The following is a 17,907-nucleotide window of genomic DNA, read 5'->3' as shown; positions in this document are numbered from 1 at the left end:
TTCAAGTGTATAAAAGTGTGTATAAATAAGAATAGCGGTAGTTATTTGTTTAATTTGTTTTGTAACATTTACAAATAGTTTTGTTTAATTATAAAAAAGAAACATTAAGTTAAAATGAGGAAGGCAACAAGCAGTTTGGTCCATACCTATTCCAAATTTGTTAAATATTTCTCAAATATCTTAAATTTGCTTTAGTTTGTCTATTATCGAGGTTCAAGGTTCATATTTCATATAGGGTCATAATCAAAATTCAATTCTAAATAACTTTTAAATCGCTTATCCAATTTTTTCTTTTATTATTTTCATAATAATGCTTATATCATTTAGTTTCAATATATTCGTGTAACCATAATTTAGTTTTGAACAAAGATGTAGCATTAAAAATTGTACTTGAAAAAACGATATCTCAAGATAGATATTTTCAGTTTTCTAACGAATTTTCTCAATTATATGACAATGTACTGCAAACAACACTAAAATATTCATAGTGTGACCATAAGGGTATCCCGATATAATAAGCATTTAGTAATAATATTCCCAAAATGTCGAGGGATAACTAATTTAAAACTTCAAATATATTTTGAGGCATAGATTTTTATAAACTTAGTCTTGTATTACTTAAATTTTTGCGAAGAAAAATTGTTTATTTCTTAAATGATCATGATGCAGAGATAAATAAATAAAAAATATAAATTGATGCCATAAAATGTTCCTTAAAAATATTGGATTATCTTGAATTTCAATATTTGGAATATGCAAATTCTCAGTAACTGATATGCAGATACACACAGAAAAAAGTTTCAACATTAATATTACGATTTGATTTCATTGATTTCAATTCATAACATTTATAAATAATTTCTTAAATATTAACAGCCTAACTACGAAAGCCTTAAAATCGATTTTAAGTCCATAAAGTTGACTATTATTTTAAATTTCGTACCATAAAACAAATTTCAAATAAATTTAAAATTGTTGTTTTATTATTTAAAAAAAAGCTTTTTGTTTTGAACTTTTATGTACAATTTGTTTTTATACTTTTTTGAAATTTCTTTATTTTATTTACATTCATTGAAAAATATTTTCAATTATTTGAATGTATATGTTGGAAAAAGTTTTGAAACTTTTTTCAAATAAAAACAAAAGTTCTATTTTAAAATAAAGTCGACTTTAACAAAAATTAACTTTTAAATTTCTTTCATAGTTAGGGCCTAAGATTTTTTCATATTTTATGATTTCAAATTAAATCTAGAAGGCTTGAAAAACAAAATTTCAATTTCATTTACATATATTTTTATGTTGTTGAAAAATTTTTGAAATTTTTTTTATTTATTTATATGATTTTCAGCTACAAAATGAGCAAATATGCGTGAAATTGATTAAATTTTGTTAAGGGGATGATATGCTTAATTTTAATGAAAATTTCCGTCATGAACAATTTTATAATATTTATGAACATGTTCTTATTCTGAATCAAAAAAGGTAGGGAAAAAAAAGTCAAGTTCGAAAAAAAGTATTTATTACAAAATTCATTCGAAATATGAATTTCTTTTACTGTGCATATAGAATATACATACGTTTTTTTTAGGGTCGCAAATAAATATAATATAATTTACAAATGGAAAGCCATAGCAACATAGTGATAGTTTTATTGGCTTCTAGAATATTTTCTTTAGAGATAGTATCAGACCACAACTACGTATACTTAATAATTATATTAAAATCCACGTTTATCTTACAACGTGATGTCTAAAAACGTGTGAACTATACCTGGTTTTAAAAAGTGGATTTGCTTAAACTAACTGCTGCAGAACTAGAACCTGTAGCCTTTATTAATGGGCCCCCAAAGATTTGGGGCCTCGGTGTCATTTTTGCATTTTCTCAGGCTTATTTCTTGCAAACAGCTCGGAATTTTCATTTACTCTCTGAGACAAAGTTGTAGACCTTGTAAAGAACAAAAAAAAACAAAAAATTTCGAAATAAATTCAGAAATACATTTTTTTAAAGCTGCCTAAAAGTATGCTTTAGTTTATAATAATTTAATAGTTTATGGCCCAAAACACTTAGGCCCTAATTTTGTAAATCACGTCACCAAAGTGATATTTATGTGCAAAGCAAAAACAACAATTCACACATTTCTAAAATTTGTTTTTGTTTTTGTTTTGAAAATTGTGTACACAAAACAAAAACAAATTTTTAAAATGTGTGAAATGTTGTTTTTGCTTTGCACATAAACATCACTTTGGTGACGTGATTTACAAAATTAGGGCCTTAATTCCTTTAGTTACATTGTAACTTATATTGACCTGCCTAAATTGTATTAAGAATCATTCCTAGGAACTTCATATGTTCTAGAACGTTGTTTACTGAAATCTTAGGTACTTTTTTATAGTCGATTGTTTCCTTGAATTTTGAACGGTTTGCTACCTATGGACCTGAACAGTGAAAAAAGGTAAAAAATTGAATTTTTTAAAGTTTTTTGCACTGTGATATCTATAGATAAAATCTCGAAAAATTTTAAATATGTAAGTAAAACCTGTAAATAAAGATAAATTTTAAAAATGGAAAAAAAAACTAGAACCCATAGTGGAAGTCATATTTTACTCGAATTTCTGTATAGAAAATAGTTATTCTTACAAATATTTCCACAAAACCCGCATATTGGTTTTATAGTTTCTGTAACAAATCGAAATATTCATCGCAGCTATGTCCGTCAGTCTGTCTGCATGTTGAAACATGACAGGACCCAAACGAAAGAAGCTATATAGCTGAAATACGCTCTATTAGTAGTGTTTGTTTGGTATTCAATTGTTTGAGCAGTCATAAATTTGCTGATTATGCGGCAATCCTGATAAAATGTTGCACAGCATAGTTCTAAATAATCTGAAATTCAATAATTTATATTTTTGAGTGATTTTCGGAATTGGGCCTTATATGGGGGCTATGCCAATTATGGACCGATCACCATGAAATTAGGTTGTGTGATTTATATCTATATGAAAGTTTACTATATTGAATTTTGTGATTTTTAAGAGATTTATGCACGTTAAAGTTATTTTCGGAAGCGGGTATATATGCGAGCTATGACTAATTATGGATCGTAACAAAATTTGGTGACGTGAATTTTGTATATATAAAACTTATATGGAGCGTAATTTGTGGAGACATATTTATAAATTAAACATTTATGACCGATAAAGTCCAATTTCGGAAGAACATTTGTATGGGGGCTAGGTGAAATAATGGACCGATTTCAGCCAGTTTCAATAGGCTTGGTCCTTGTGCCAAATTTGGTAATATGTACCAAATTTGATCGAAATATCTTCAAAATTGCGACCTGTACTCTATGCACAAGGTTTACATGGACAGCCAGCCAGCCAGCCAACCAGACGGATGGACGGACATCGTTTAATCGATTCAGTGATTCTAAGTCGATCGGTATACTTTAAGGTGGGTGTTAGACTAATATTTTTGGGCGTTATAAACATCTGCACAAACGCATAATACCCTCCCCATTATGGTGATGTAGAGTATAATTATCTTCATTTATTATGTTATAGAGTTTTATTTTTAATATTAAAACAATCTTTTTATATCAAAAGTTAAAACAGAATAATTTATATTTTATGAAAATATTTGATTTATACAAAAATGGGTAAATTGATTAAATTTTAAAATATTAAAGAGGTTGCCACATTACTCCCCTCCTAGTTTAATTAATATTAAACGATATACATTTTTATTGTTATTCTTTAAATGAGATTTCAATAAAGGCAGGTTTGAGACGATCTTTTGAAACACTGTCTGTTCGAGCGCCAATTTTTAGTTTAAAATATTTTTCATGTCGCTCTAAAACTTTGTATGGTCCACTATATTTTGGATCTAATGGTTTTCGTACTTCACATCTTAACCAAACATGAGTGCATGAATCAAGATCTTTATGAATAAATGGTGCTTGTTTTGAGTGATTGCTAGCTGGTTTTGGTCGTAATGTTTCCATTGTGTGTTTAAAATTCGAAAAAAATTCAGAAATATTTTCATCTTTTTCAGACTTTTTAAAGAAATCTCCTGGTAAACAAAGTGTTTCGCCATAAACAAGCTCCGCTGGTGATGCTTTTATGTCTTCTTTAAACACTGTTCGCAGACCAAGGAGAACGATTGGTAATGTTTTTGTCCATTGTTTATTTTTATGCGAAATAAGGGCTGCTTTTAATGTTCGATGGAATCTTTCCACCATTCCATTTGCTTGTGGATGAAAAGACGTTGTTTCTTGCAATTGTGCACCGACCATCTTTGCTACATCATTAAATAATCTTGAATGAAACTGTCTACCTCTATCTGTATTTATAAATTGCGGACATCCAAAACGACAAATCCAGTTTTCAAAAAATGCTCTAGCAACTTTTTCTGCAGTTATTCCCTCCAATGGTACAACTTCTACCCACCTTGTGAAACGATCAATCATTGTTAATAAATAACGATAACCTTCCGATGGTGGTAGTGGGCCTACAATATCTAAGTGAATACTTGAAAACCGTTGAGTTTCAACAGGAAAATTACCAACTGGAGTTTTAGTATGTCGTGAGATCTTTGACGATTGACAATCTTGGCATAATTTTACCCACTGGATGCAGTCTTTCTTAATTGAAGGCCAAACATATCTATCAGTTACTAAACGTTTTGTTGCTCGAGCACCGGGATGAGCTAAACCATGAATATTATTGAGTATTGTCTTTCTAAATTTCAATGGTATAAATGGTCTTGTTCGATTTGTTGAAAGGTCACAATATAATTTAGCACTACTATTAGGTATTTGCACGAGTTTCAAATTAAGACCAGTTGATGAATTTTTCAAAATTTCTTGTAATTCAGTATCCGATTTTTGCGCTTCAGCGATTTCTTCATAGTTAATAAATGAAATTTCTTCTACTCTTGATAGTGCATCCGCCACTGTATTATGTTTACCTGAGACATGTCGTATATCGGTTGTAAACTGGCCGATAAAATCAAGATGGCGAAGTTGACGAGGGCTAGCTTTTTCAGGTTTTTGACTGAAAGCAAAAACAAGAGGTTTATGATCAGTAAACAACACAAACTTACGACCTTCTAACATATGCCTAAAAAATTTAATGGCATTATATGCAGCCAATAATTCTCGATCGTATGTGCTGTAGTTACGTTCAGTTAACGACAATTTTTTGGAAAAAAATCCCAAAGGTCGCCAAACACCTTCTTCTCGTTGTTCGAGGACTGCCCCCATTGCCATATCTGAAGCGTCAACTTTTAGACAAATTTCTGCATTTGAATCCGGGTGTACCAATACAGCTGCATTTGCTAATGCAGTTTTGCACATATTAAAGTCGTTCTCCAACTCCGGAGACCATGGAATGAGTCTTTTATCATTCTTGACAGCACCTTTTGTTTGGTCATTGAGTCTTGCTTGAATTTCTGCTCCATTTCGTAGAAATTTTCTATAGAAATTTAGCATAGCTAAGAACCTTCGTAGTTCTACAACAGTGTTAGGCTTTTTAAAATCGATTATAGTTTGAACTTTCGATTTCATTGGCGATATACCAGATGCAGATATTTTAAATCCAATGAAGTCTACTTCTTTTGCACCAAATATACATTTTCCAGGATTTATTAATATTCCATGTTCACTAAAACGTTCTAGCAATACACGAAGATGTGAAAGATGTTCTTCTTCATTTCTTGAAGCGATTAAAACATCGTCTATGTAAACGAATACGAAATTTAATCCTCTGCACACTTCATCCATATAGCGTTGGAAAGTTTGAGCTGCATTTCTGAGTCCAAAAGGCATCTTTAGGAACTCGAAAAGGCCAAAGGGTGTAATTATCGCCGTCTTGGGTACATCGGCAGGATTTACGCGTATCTGATGATAAGCTCGTACAAGGTCCAGTTTCGAAAAAATTGTGCATCCTTTTAAATTATAATTAAAATCTGTTATGAAGGGAATCGAATACTTATCTGGTACCGTTTTTTGATTTAGAAAGCGGTAATCTCCACATGGACGCCAGTCTCCGTTGCTTTTTGGTACCATGTGAAGAGGATTTGACCATTCACTTTTCGAAGGTTGAATTATTCCTTGATCTAACATAAACTGGAACTCTTTCTTTGCAATTGACAAACGTTTAGGATCCAATCGTCTGGCCTTTGCCGTCACAGGTCTTCCGGTTGTCTCAATAAAATGGAATGCTTTAGTGTTTTTAGCTGTTAGAAGTGATGAGTTGATGCTTACAACATCAGGAAATTGCTGAAGTAGTTTCTGATATATAGAATCATCCTTAATAATATGAGAAATCATTGTAGATGATGATTCAGTTATTTGTGCCAATGATTTCATCAAAGTTTTTCCATCTATTAACGTACGATTATGAAGATCCGGCAAAAGATGGTGATATTTTAAAAAATCTGAACCAAGAATTGGACGAGTAACATTCGCAACAATAAAAACCCATCGAAACGACCGCCTTAATCCAAGGTTCAGCTCCAACAATTTTGTACCATATGTTTTGATTTCTGTACCATTTGCAGCATAAAGTTTTAGTGAACAACTTAAATTTGATTTTATAATTTTTCTTGAATAAGGAATTACTGACACGTCGGCACCTGTGTCTATTAAAAAATTCCATTTTGTAACACGATCCATAATAAGTAGGCGGCTGGTTTTAGACAAATTTGTTTCAGATGCCGCATTGTCCGAAACAGCTTCTAGTTTTTTGATTGTTGATTATAAGAGCATGGTGGTATACATTTTTCAGCTCTATCTTCAAAACGACTATGATACCAACACCAACCACTTCGTCTATTACGACTTTTACTGCGATGTCGTTGTTTACCGTCTTCACGAAAATTACTTCTTCTCCTGGAAGATAAATCAATTTTCTTTTCCAAAGCTTCAATTTTCGCCGAAAGTTCTTGAATAATATTGTCAGTAGGTGATATTGCGGATACCTGAGGATATGCTATATCCATTATCTTATCCGCCTGTTGTGCAATAGTCGGTAAATCTGCATTGCTTGTAACCAGAACTGAGCGTATGTTGTCTGGAAGTTGATCTAAAAATAATGTTTTAAGGACATTGTCGCCTATATTATTACCAGCTGCAAGAGCCTTCATTGACTGCAAAAAATGCGACGGTTTTTGGTCACCAATTACTAAGCCACCAAAGAGTTTCTTTAATTTTGCTTCTTCTGAAACAGCAAATGATGAGATGAGTCGCTCCTTGATTGCGTTGTATTTTCCGACTGGCGGCGGTGAAACCAAAATATCTCCCACAAACTTAAGATATGTTGGATCTAAATTTGCAATTACATGAGAAAATTTAGTTTCATCTCTTGTTATATGAGCTAGAGTAAAAATGTTTTCGATTTGGATAAACCATAAATGGGGTTGCTCCGACCAGAAATGTGGTAACTTCTGTATGTTTGCAGTCGCTGCAGAAATTTCTGGAACGTTTATATTGTCATAAGGTTGATCCAAGGCAGACCTCTCTTGAGAAGGAGTAGAACTTGAATCTCCAATAGATTCACGTACAGGTGAACGTGTTGTAGGCATTTCGGGGTCACCAAATTATAGAGTTTTATTTTTAATATTAAAACAATCTTTTTATATCAAAAGTTAAAACAGAATAATTTATATTTTATGAAAATATTTGATTTATACAAAAATGGGTAAATTGATTAAATTTTAAAATATTAAAGAGGTTGCCACAATGTCTAGGAGTATTAACTAGTAGGGTATTCAAATTATTAGAATTTTCTCTTGTTCAAATAAAACGGCTAATTCGAAAAAGAGATTTTAACTTGTTCGAATAATTTGATCACACGTTTAAAATTAATCGAATTATTCGAAGAATTTAATTTTTTTTTTAAAGTAAAGAATGATGTTTTGGTGTAGGTTTTTTAATATTTTATTATTAAAGAAAAAGAAAAAAATAACGTTAAAGTTAACAATCCTTGTATTGATAATGTTAAAAAAACATTCGAAAACAAAGTCCATCATTAAATTTTCATCAGGAATATTCTGATCAGATTCCCTCCGGAACAATCTACAAATTCTTTAGTTTTCATTTTGGAGAAATGCTTTAAAGAACTTTTTTATGTTTGTGTTTTAAAATGAGTAACTAATTCTTTAGTAAATGGATTATTCACTTTTTCTAAATTATTAATAACAAATTCTATTACACCCTCAAGCTCAATCAACGTTGCCGATTTGTTGCTTAAGAATGTGGTCTTAGGGAATTACATAAATCTGTCCAAAGTTTGATTCATTGTCAGTGAATGTGTCTAATTTGAAGTCAGACAGTAATTGATGAATTTATAAAATCGCAAAAAGTTTATAACAATGTTAGACAAAGATGTCTAACGATGTTTAACATCGATTAATGTACATAAAATTGTTCGAATTATTCGTTATTCGAAAATGGTAATTTTTAAAATGTTCGAATAATTATTCGTTAGAAAATATTCGATAAATTGGTAATATTGGAGCTAAGTGATAACTGTTTGCTATTTGACAGAAGCACTAGTTATGTTTGTGTTGAACCACTAACGTCTCGTTTTTTTAATCAAATACTCTAGAAAGTTGTGCTAAATGCAAAAGTTCATTATCAACCTGTGTGAAAATAAGTACCTACTCTACTAAATAAAATAATGTGCTGATTAACGACAACTCATTACAAAATAATGTATGTGGTAACTAGTTGCCATTACTAAAATTCACACAATTTTTGCTGGGTTAAATTGAACTTTAAACTTTAATTCGACTTTATAACTTAAATTCGACTTCATACAATGAATTAAACTTTTCTGTTCAGATGCTGCTGGACAACTCAATTCTAGATGAAACATTTCTGTCTATCTAAATTAGTCACTTCATAAAGTTTGTCTTTTTCAAACAGCTTTTTTTTGTACTAATCACCACACAGAGAAAATAGATTCGTGATAGCAACTAAATTTAGTGAACGAATTTTACAGTTATGACTACAATATTTTGTAAGAGCTAACTAAAGTTTGGATACCTCAACTGAAATTCTTATTTATCAACTGACTTTCTGTTGTTAGAACTGAAAAATTCTATGTGTGCAACCGAATCATTCGATTGGCAACAAATTCGGTTGCTATAACTAATCTGGTTTCTCTGCGCATAAATAAAAAAACAGTGTTTTATTCTGAAATTAAGTCATTTATATTATAATATGTAGTAAAATACATCCCTAGATATGACTTCTATAGATCATTGTATTCATAAATCCACTTTAAAATATAGTTACTTTAACCACTTCTCTTTAATTTAAAGCTCTCCATTCAAACATTCACAATGAGTTTGAAAAAATATTTATTTATTTATTCCTAAAAACCATTCAGCTGCTATAAAATCTGAAATAATATAAATTAATCCTTCATATACTTTATTTTCCATTTTCAGTCATAATTCAAAATGTTTAAAGAAAATACTAACAGCAAAAGAACCGAACAGAACTGAACTGAGCAGAGCAGAAAAAAAAGCAAAAGAATATGAATCAAATACACAATTCTCTCATAAATCTGTCAAACATCATTATCATTTTCCATTTTCCTCATCCTCTTAACACTTTCCTGCAACAGCAACAACACCAACAATACTAACAACAGCAATCAACCTTAACCGACTTTTTCTTATTATTTCATACTCTCTACTGTTCAGGGCTTTTTTTTTTGCCTCGTATTTTGCTCTTTCTCTCTTTTCTATCATACTTAACCACTTATACCACAACAAAGTAGAGCCACATACATACAAATACAGATGTATGAGAGTTCATGGTTTTGTTTGTGTGACACCATTAGAGAATAGATGCCAAAGGATTCATGCAAGAAAAGGAATCACAATCTCACACTGCTGCTGCTGGTGCTGTTGTATTAGTCGTATTTCATTTCATATTGATTTGTGTGCTTGTGTGCGGTTGACTTTTTTTCCTTTGCCACTCATTCATACAATTCTTTATTTCAATCATTCAATATTCAATCAATGTTAAACCTCCTTCTTTTGACAAGCTTCATTCACAACATATTCCGGTTCTATATATTTTTTTTATTTTTTCTTCTTGTGTTCATATAAATATAAAGTCTTTTTATGTGATTTTTTTTCTGTCTCTTTAGGTTTTTTTTCCCAATCACTGTAAAGTAACGTAATTTACTCCTTTTTTCTATTCACAGTTTTTGTTCTTGCAGTAATGACGAGCGACCTCTTTTGAACAAACTGTTGAATATTGAAGTGTGGGGAGTGTTTGTGTGTATATTTTTTGTTTCCAAACACTTTTCATGTAGTTGTGGCGCTGTTGATTGTCGGTCGGTTGGTTGGTTTGTTGGTCGGTCTTTCAATCTCGCTCTGTTTTCCTGCCAGTTGCTATTTGTGTTGTATTTATTATTTCTGATTTTTTTTCATTTTATTTCTATAAAAATTCTCCCTTTTTGTTTAATTTGTGGTTTATTAAATGTGTTTTTTTCTATTTGAATATTTCTGTTATTTTTTTCCTCTTTCTCTCCCCGGGTAATTTTTTTTATGTGTCAAGTTTGATTGGTGTTTGTAAAACCCTTAATAACTGGCTGTATTGCAGTTGTTTTGAAATATAAATAAAACTGGGAAAAAAAAGTTAGAAAATTTATTCAAGCACTTAAATGAATTTTAAAGATTCAAAAGCGTACACAAAAATAAACTTTAATAAAGAGTTTTGTTTATTTAAATTTTATTTAAATTGAGCATCTTGAAAACGGCACACACACAGCACGTGGCTAATTATTTGTTATTTGGCAATTTGCTAAATTAAACACAGAGTGTTTGTCTTGGAAAGTCAAGGACAAAGTTGAATAAACACTCACAATTTTTGCTTTTGTATCATTGAGTTTAACTGGAAAAACTTGGGTTGCGGCCACATTCATAGTTGAGTTCCAGTTCAGGTTTTATTTCAATTTCTCGTTCAGGTTTATGTTCTAGTTCAGGTTCTTATTCCGGTTTTAGTTCAAGTTCTAGTTCAGGGTATAGTTGAGGGTATAGTTCAGGTTTTACTTCAGAGTCTAATTAAGTTTCTAATTCCACTTCTAGTTCAGGTTCTAGTTCAGGTCCTATTCAGTTTTTAGTTTAGGTTCTAGTTCAGTTTCTGGTTCAGGTTCCAGTTCCGGTTGGTGTTCGTATCCCTTTCAGGTTCTAGTTCAGTTTCTAATTCACCTTCTAGTTCAGGTTCTACTTCAGATTTTTTCTAAGGATTGCACACGAAAAATTGCTGAAAAATATAAAGGTATTTAGTGAACATCTGTATAAATCCTTGGTAGCACAGATAGCAATAATTTTTAATAATTGGTGATATTTTTTACAAAATGCCATAGATGTCTTTGATGAGGTAATACAACTTGCATAAACTCTCCAAAGAAGTTTTCAAAAGTCCTATAGAGAAGATTTGTAGAATTTAAAAAAATTCTGTTCTAGTTCTAGTTCTGTTCTAGTTCTGTTCTAGTTCTGTTCTAGTTCTGTTCTAGTTCTGTTCTAGTTCTGTTCTAGTTCTGTTCTAGTTCTGTTCTAGTTCTGTTCTAGTTCTGTTCTAGTTCTGTTCTAGTTCTGTTCTAGTTCTGTTCTAGTTCTGTTCTAGTTCTGTTCTAGTTCTGTTCTAGTTCTGTTCTAGTTCTGTTCTAGTTCTGTTCTAGTTCTGTTCTAGTTCTGTTCTAGTTCTGTTCTAGTTCTGTTCTAGTTCTGTTCTAGTTCTGTTCTAGTTCTGTTCTAGTTCTGTTCTAGTTCTGTTCTAGTTCTGTTCTAGTTCTGTTCTAGTTCTGTTCTAGTTCTGTTCTAGTTCTGTTCTAGTTCTGTTCTAGTTCTGTTCTAGTTCTGTTCTAGTTCTGTTCTAGTTCTGTTCTAGTTCTGTTCTAGTTCTGTTCTAGTTCTGTTCTAGTTCTGTTCTAGTTCTGTTCTAGTTCTGTTCTAGTTCTGTTCTAGTTCTGTTCTAGTTCTGTTCTAGTTCTGTTCTAGTTCTGTTCTAGTTCTGTTCTAGTTCTGTTCTAGTTCTGTTCTAGTTCTGTTCTAGTTCTGTTCTAGTTCTGTTCTAGTTCTGTTCTAGTTCTGTTCTAGTTCTGTTCTAGTTCTGTTCTAGTTCTGTTCTAGTTCTGTTCTAGTTCTGTTCTAGTTCTGTTCTAGTTCTGTTCTAGTTCTGTTCTAGTTCTGTTCTAGTTCTGTTCTAGTTCTGTTCTAGTTCTGTTCTAGTTCTGTTCTAGTTCTGTTCTAGTTCTGTTCTAGTTCTGTTCTAGTTCTGTTCTAGTTCTGTTCTAGTTCTGTTCTAGTTCTGTTCTAGTTCTGTTCTAGTTCTGTTCTAGTTCTGTTCTAGTTCTGTTCTAGTTCTGTTCTAGTTCTGTTCTAGTTCTGTTCTAGTTCTGTTCTAGTTCTGTTCTAGTTCTGTTCTAGTTCTGTTCTAGTTCTGTTCTAGTTCTGTTCTAGTTCTGTTCTAGTTCTGTTCTAGTTCTGTTCTAGTTCTGTTCTAGTTCTGTTCTAGTTCTGTTCTAGTTCTGTTCTAGTTCTGTTCTAGTTCTGTTCTAGTTCTGTTCTAGTTCTGTTCTAGTTCTGTTCTAGTTCTGTTCTAGTTCTGTTCTAGTTCTGTTCTAGTTCTGTTCTAGTTCTGTTCTAGTTCTGTTCTAGTTCTGTTCTAGTTCTGTTCTAGTTCTGTTCTAGTTCTGTTCTAGTTCTGTTCTAGTTCTGTTCTAGTTCTGTTCTAGTTCTGTTCTAGTTCTGTTCTAGTTCTGTTCTAGTTCTGTTCTAGTTCTGTTCTAGTTCTGTTCTAGTTCTGTTCTAGTTCTGTTCTAGTTCTGTTCTAGTTCTGTTCTAGTTCTGTTCTAGTTCTGTTCTAGTTCTGTTCTAGTTCTGTTCTAGTTCTGTTCTAGTTCTGTTCTAGTTCTGTTCTAGTTCTGTTCTAGTTCTGTTCTAGTTCTGTTCTAGTTCTGTTCTAGTTCTGTTCTAGTTCTGTTCTAGTTCTGTTCTAGTTCTGTTCTAGTTCTGTTCTAGTTCTGTTCTAGTTCTGTTCTAGTTCTGTTCTAGTTCTGTTCTAGTTCTGTTCTAGTTCTGTTCTAGTTCTGTTCTAGTTCTGTTCTAGTTCTGTTCTAGTTCTGTTCTAGTTCTGTTCTAGTTCTGTTCTAGTTCTGTTCTAGTTCTGTTCTAGTTCTGTTCTAGTTCTGTTCTAGTTCTGTTCTAGTTCTGTTCTAGTTCTGTTCTAGTTCTGTTCTAGTTCTGTTCTAGTTCTGTTCTAGTTCTGTTCTAGTTCTGTTCTAGTTCTGTTCTAGTTCTGTTCTAGTTCTGTTCTAGTTCTGTTCTAGTTCTGTTCTAGTTCTGTTCTAGTTCTGTTCTAGTTCTGTTCTAGTTCTGTTCTAGTTCTGTTCTAGTTCTGTTCTAGTTCTGTTCTAGTTCTGTTCTAGTTCTGTTCTAGTTCTGTTCTAGTTCTGTTCTAGTTCTGTTCTAGTTCTGTTCTAGTTCTGTTCTAGTTCTGTTCTAGTTCTGTTCTAGTTCCATTCTATTGTTGTACATTAATTTAAGTATTTGATTGCAACATTTTCATAACTTTACCTTTTAAAGCAAATATTTACACATAGTAAAACAAAAACCAACAAAATCATATTAACAATTGTTATGAAATCAAACTCCTTTTATTGACATTTATAAAACAAATTTCATGGAAACTAGAAAGAAAAATCCTAACCTACATAAAAATCTATAAAAACCAGGAATAAAAACAAATTCGTTCTGGAACATTTGGGACACGTTGTACACAACAATTGTCTAAGCATGGTTGGTGGTTACATTTTGATATAAATTCCGTTTTGTAACAAAAACAAACGTTTAAATTCCCAGGCATTCATGTTCGTATACATATACATTTTAACACACATTGACACTTACCTACAGGAAGTGGTATGTATGTGTGTGTATTTATAGTATATGTAAGAGGGCATTTATACTGTTATGATAGGTCGGTCATTTATATTTATGATTATAATTGTCTAGAGATAAACAAACATAGATATATGTATATACTTACATATATAAATTTGTTATATGTATGTATATTTGTGTGAATATACATATTGTACATCTATGTGTATGTATATTTTTACATCTGTTTGTGTATCTGCTTTTAAATACTAACAAGCATGACACGTTATTTTCATACAAATGTTAAATACATGTTAAAACATTTACAAAAAGTTGATACTTTAAATGCTTGTGGGCAGTTTTATATTATATGTATGTACGTAATTTTGGGTTTTCTCTAAATAAAATTTTCTTTAACAAATTAATTTAAAATATTTATGTTGTGAAATTATTACCTTAAGTATGAGTTTGAAAATTTGGGAAGAAAAAAATTTAAATATGAACTAGTTTAATTCAAAAATTGGGGAATTAAAATCTATGATTTCCACATAAAAAATTATATTAACCCTTAAATGCATGATTTTTACCTGTTAAACAGTATGCAGAAGGAAGTGGTTGGGAAGTTTAGCCTCAGCCGCTTTATAGACCAGACCTTGCTCTCTCTGGGATACGCTTCACCTTGAAACAGAGTATCCGATATTCTTGGTTTGTTCTTGGCCTCAAAAGATGAGAAGTTCTTCAGGCTCGGAATCCATATGTTGCCAGGAAGATGGGAAAAGGTCATAACTAACAATGGCTAATATTTGAGCAAATTTATATTGTACAAGTATTTCAAAATAAGAACTAAACATTTTAAAGAAGTCAATATAACATTTTAACATATTGTATGTTTTTAATATTTCATATACATAATCAATGTTTTTAAGTTCATCTGACCTCGAAATTTTTCTAAAAACGGAAACTCCTCTTACATACACAAAACTAAAGTTTATGACTCTCAGAAATATTACAAAAAAAAGTTATACAACTTTTAAAATCAATACACAACAACAGCAAAATAACAACATTTATATTTATACATATTTTCCAATAAATACAAAATATTTTGAAAGTTTTGCATGTGTGTTTGTTGGGGGTGTTGGTGTTGGTGTGAGTGTTAGTTTTTTTTTTTGTTTTTGTCTGAGTCTTTAAAAACTATAAAGTTTAAACTGATAAAGACAAAAGTTTAACTTTGTCGTTTAAAAACATGTCAAATAGTAAGAAAAAACTAAAATAAAATAAAATTCTATAAAACAAAAAATAAAATAAATGGACAAGTTTTTAAATACAATTTAACTAAAGTTCAATAACCACACAAATACTTTGTAATTGAACTCTATATATATATAGAAATACAGCTATGTGTGAATGGAGTTTAAACTTTCTATTCTATTGACTAATCATTGGCATCAAAACTTTTTCAACTAGTGTTAGTTATGTCCGGGTATGGGCGTTGTGGTAACAACTTTATTTAATACAACATTTTAATAAAGTTCCTAAACTTTCTATACACAAGCAAAAACAAAAGCTAAGAGAGAGAGTTGATGTTATTCATGTAATAATTGTTGTTTTAGTTATTACTTTATCTATAAGAAAAACCTCATATTTCAGTTATTCATATGAGGAAAATCAATAGAAATACAAGCCATTTAAACTCAGTTTCATTGATTCTCCAAAATTTTTGATTTTCCTCATATATATGGTATATAGTATTTAAGTAATTCCTTATAAATTACTTATTTAAACGAAAGTTGGTTTGCTGTTGTTTGATAAAACAAAAACAGTCAGTTGGCTTAAGAGATTTTCTCAAATATAATTGAATTTATGTTCTGCTTTAGTGTTTCTTTTATTTTTGCTTATGGCTTTATATCTTATAATTTTTATATTTGTTTCTTTATTTTTCATTGTGTGTATCCCAAAAATGCACTAAAGTCATAGTAGATTGAAATATGTAGATATAAATCTCTTACTTATACTTAGATATTCATAAATATAATACATTCATTCATATATAAAGTAACATAACAGAGTATAAAACAGATATAATCATATATATATAGTACATACATAATAAATATGGTTAGATTTATGTGGATTGCCATGTGTATTTTGGTGTGAAATTATATTTTGTATAACACAATGATTCAAAGGAAATTGTGAGGGAATTAGGATAATTTTGTGGATTTGTTATATTCATTTTAATATAATTATATGTATATTGTTTGAATAATATGTTTTCAACTGTTTTAGTTAGTTTAAATGAAAGTGTAAGCTGAAATACTTAAATTATCCAAATGGTTTTTATAAAAAAATACAGGAAATTTGTATATATATGAAGGCGGGACAATAATTCCGTGACTTTTTGAATGAGACACAGGTTTTAGTACAAAAAATAATTTTATTTTTCAACATAGTCTCCTTTGAACTCTATACACTTTGTTGAACGTTTCTTCAATTGTAGTATTCCTTTAAAAAACTAAGATTTTTCGAGGTCAATAAAATAGGTATTTGTTTTTGAGATGATTTCATCATTAGAGTTACATCTCTTAAAAAACTAAGATTTTTCGAGGTCAATAAAATAGGTATTTGTTTTTGAGATGATTTCATTATTAGAGTTACATCTCTTTCCGCATAGCCATTTCTTCAGGTTTGTAAACAAGAAATTTTCACTCGGGGCTAAATACCGAGAATATGGCACATGAAGGAGGAAGTCATATTGGATTTGAACAACGCCAAACACTCCTACGAAAATGTCACACGATTGCGTTTGTGGTCAATTGCGAGCAAACGCGGCACCCATCTTGCGATCATTCACAATTGAAACCACTAAGTCAAGTGAGATACCCATGGCTTCCACAATATCTCGCACTTTCAATCTTCGATCGGCCGATATAGCTCATGAATCTTTTCAATTGTTTCAGGTGTAGACACCTCAATTGGGCATCCACATGTTCGGCATCTTGTATGCTTGTAGTACAATCAATAGTACAATCAATAGTACAATCATGTCTTCTTCGAGTTTTCACCAATTTGAAATCATTGCTCTTGATTTCTTGCTTATTCTGTTGGATATCATATAAATTGGGGTAATTGACTCATTGTAACCAGAATGTTGATTGTCATACTACTTTGCAGCAGCTACTTCTGTCCTCTTGAAATCTATGTAGCTTAGGTTATCTTAACAGAAGCCATCCAGATAGACTAGGGTCCAGTTAGTCCCATTGAGTTGCCTAAAAAGTGATGTTAAGACAGAGAGAGAAGTAGGGATGAGAGGAGAATAATAAAGTTAAGACATAATAGATAGAAAATACCTTAGAAATCTATTTAGGATCAATTGAATTCTCTTATAAAATACAATATACATATTTGTATAGTTTCTTCACAAAAAGATCCTCATATTATTTCTGTTATATATTGATGTATAACATAAAAATGGGGAACTTTTTTTAAATGTTTGAATGCTATTTTGAAACACATGTTGATCCGCATCGATCGAAACAAATAGTAGTTGGATGGAGCAAAGTCTGGACTATAAGGAAGGTGAGGCAAAACTCCACAACCACTTCTTTCTAAATAGTTTTTAACAGGTATTGCAACATGTGGCCGAACGTTGTCAAGATGGAATATTATGCTTTCATGTCTGCCGCATATTCTGGGCGTTTTTCGGACAGTGCTCACATTGAATGAATCAGTTGCATTCGGTACAGGTTCCCTGTGATGATCTGGCCAGATTTCAATAGCTTGTAATAGATAGGACCCTTTCGCTCCCACCAAATACAGAGCATTACCTTAGCTTCATGAATATTTGGCTTTGGTGTCGATTCAGCTGGTTGGCTGGACTTCACGTACGATCTCTTACACTTTGCGTTATCGCAATGGATCCATTTTTCATCTCAAGTAATATTTAGCTGCAAAAATGATTTTCTTTCAAACATACAAAATCGTATTTTAAGGTCTCACGGC

The 17,907-nt window shown here is 31.2% G+C and overlaps 1 protein-coding gene across 1 annotated transcript; it reads right to left on the bottom strand.

Annotated features, from left to right (window-relative positions):
* Positions 1-6,735: 6,735 nt before the first annotated feature.
* Positions 6,736-7,581, bottom strand: LOC135950795 (uncharacterized). Its single transcript, XM_065500323.1, has one exon. The coding sequence runs from the start codon at positions 7,579-7,581 to the stop codon at positions 6,736-6,738; it is 846 nt and encodes a 281-aa protein (XP_065356395.1).
* Positions 7,582-17,907: the final 10,326 nt, after the last annotated feature.

Source organism: Calliphora vicina, chromosome 2 (genome assembly GCF_958450345.1).
Source record: "Calliphora vicina chromosome 2, idCalVici1.1, whole genome shotgun sequence".
Taxonomy (NCBI): domain Eukaryota; kingdom Metazoa; phylum Arthropoda; class Insecta; order Diptera; family Calliphoridae; genus Calliphora; species Calliphora vicina.
The sequence above is the reverse complement of the archived record's forward strand: the minus strand, read 5'-3'. Positions and strand labels throughout refer to the sequence as shown.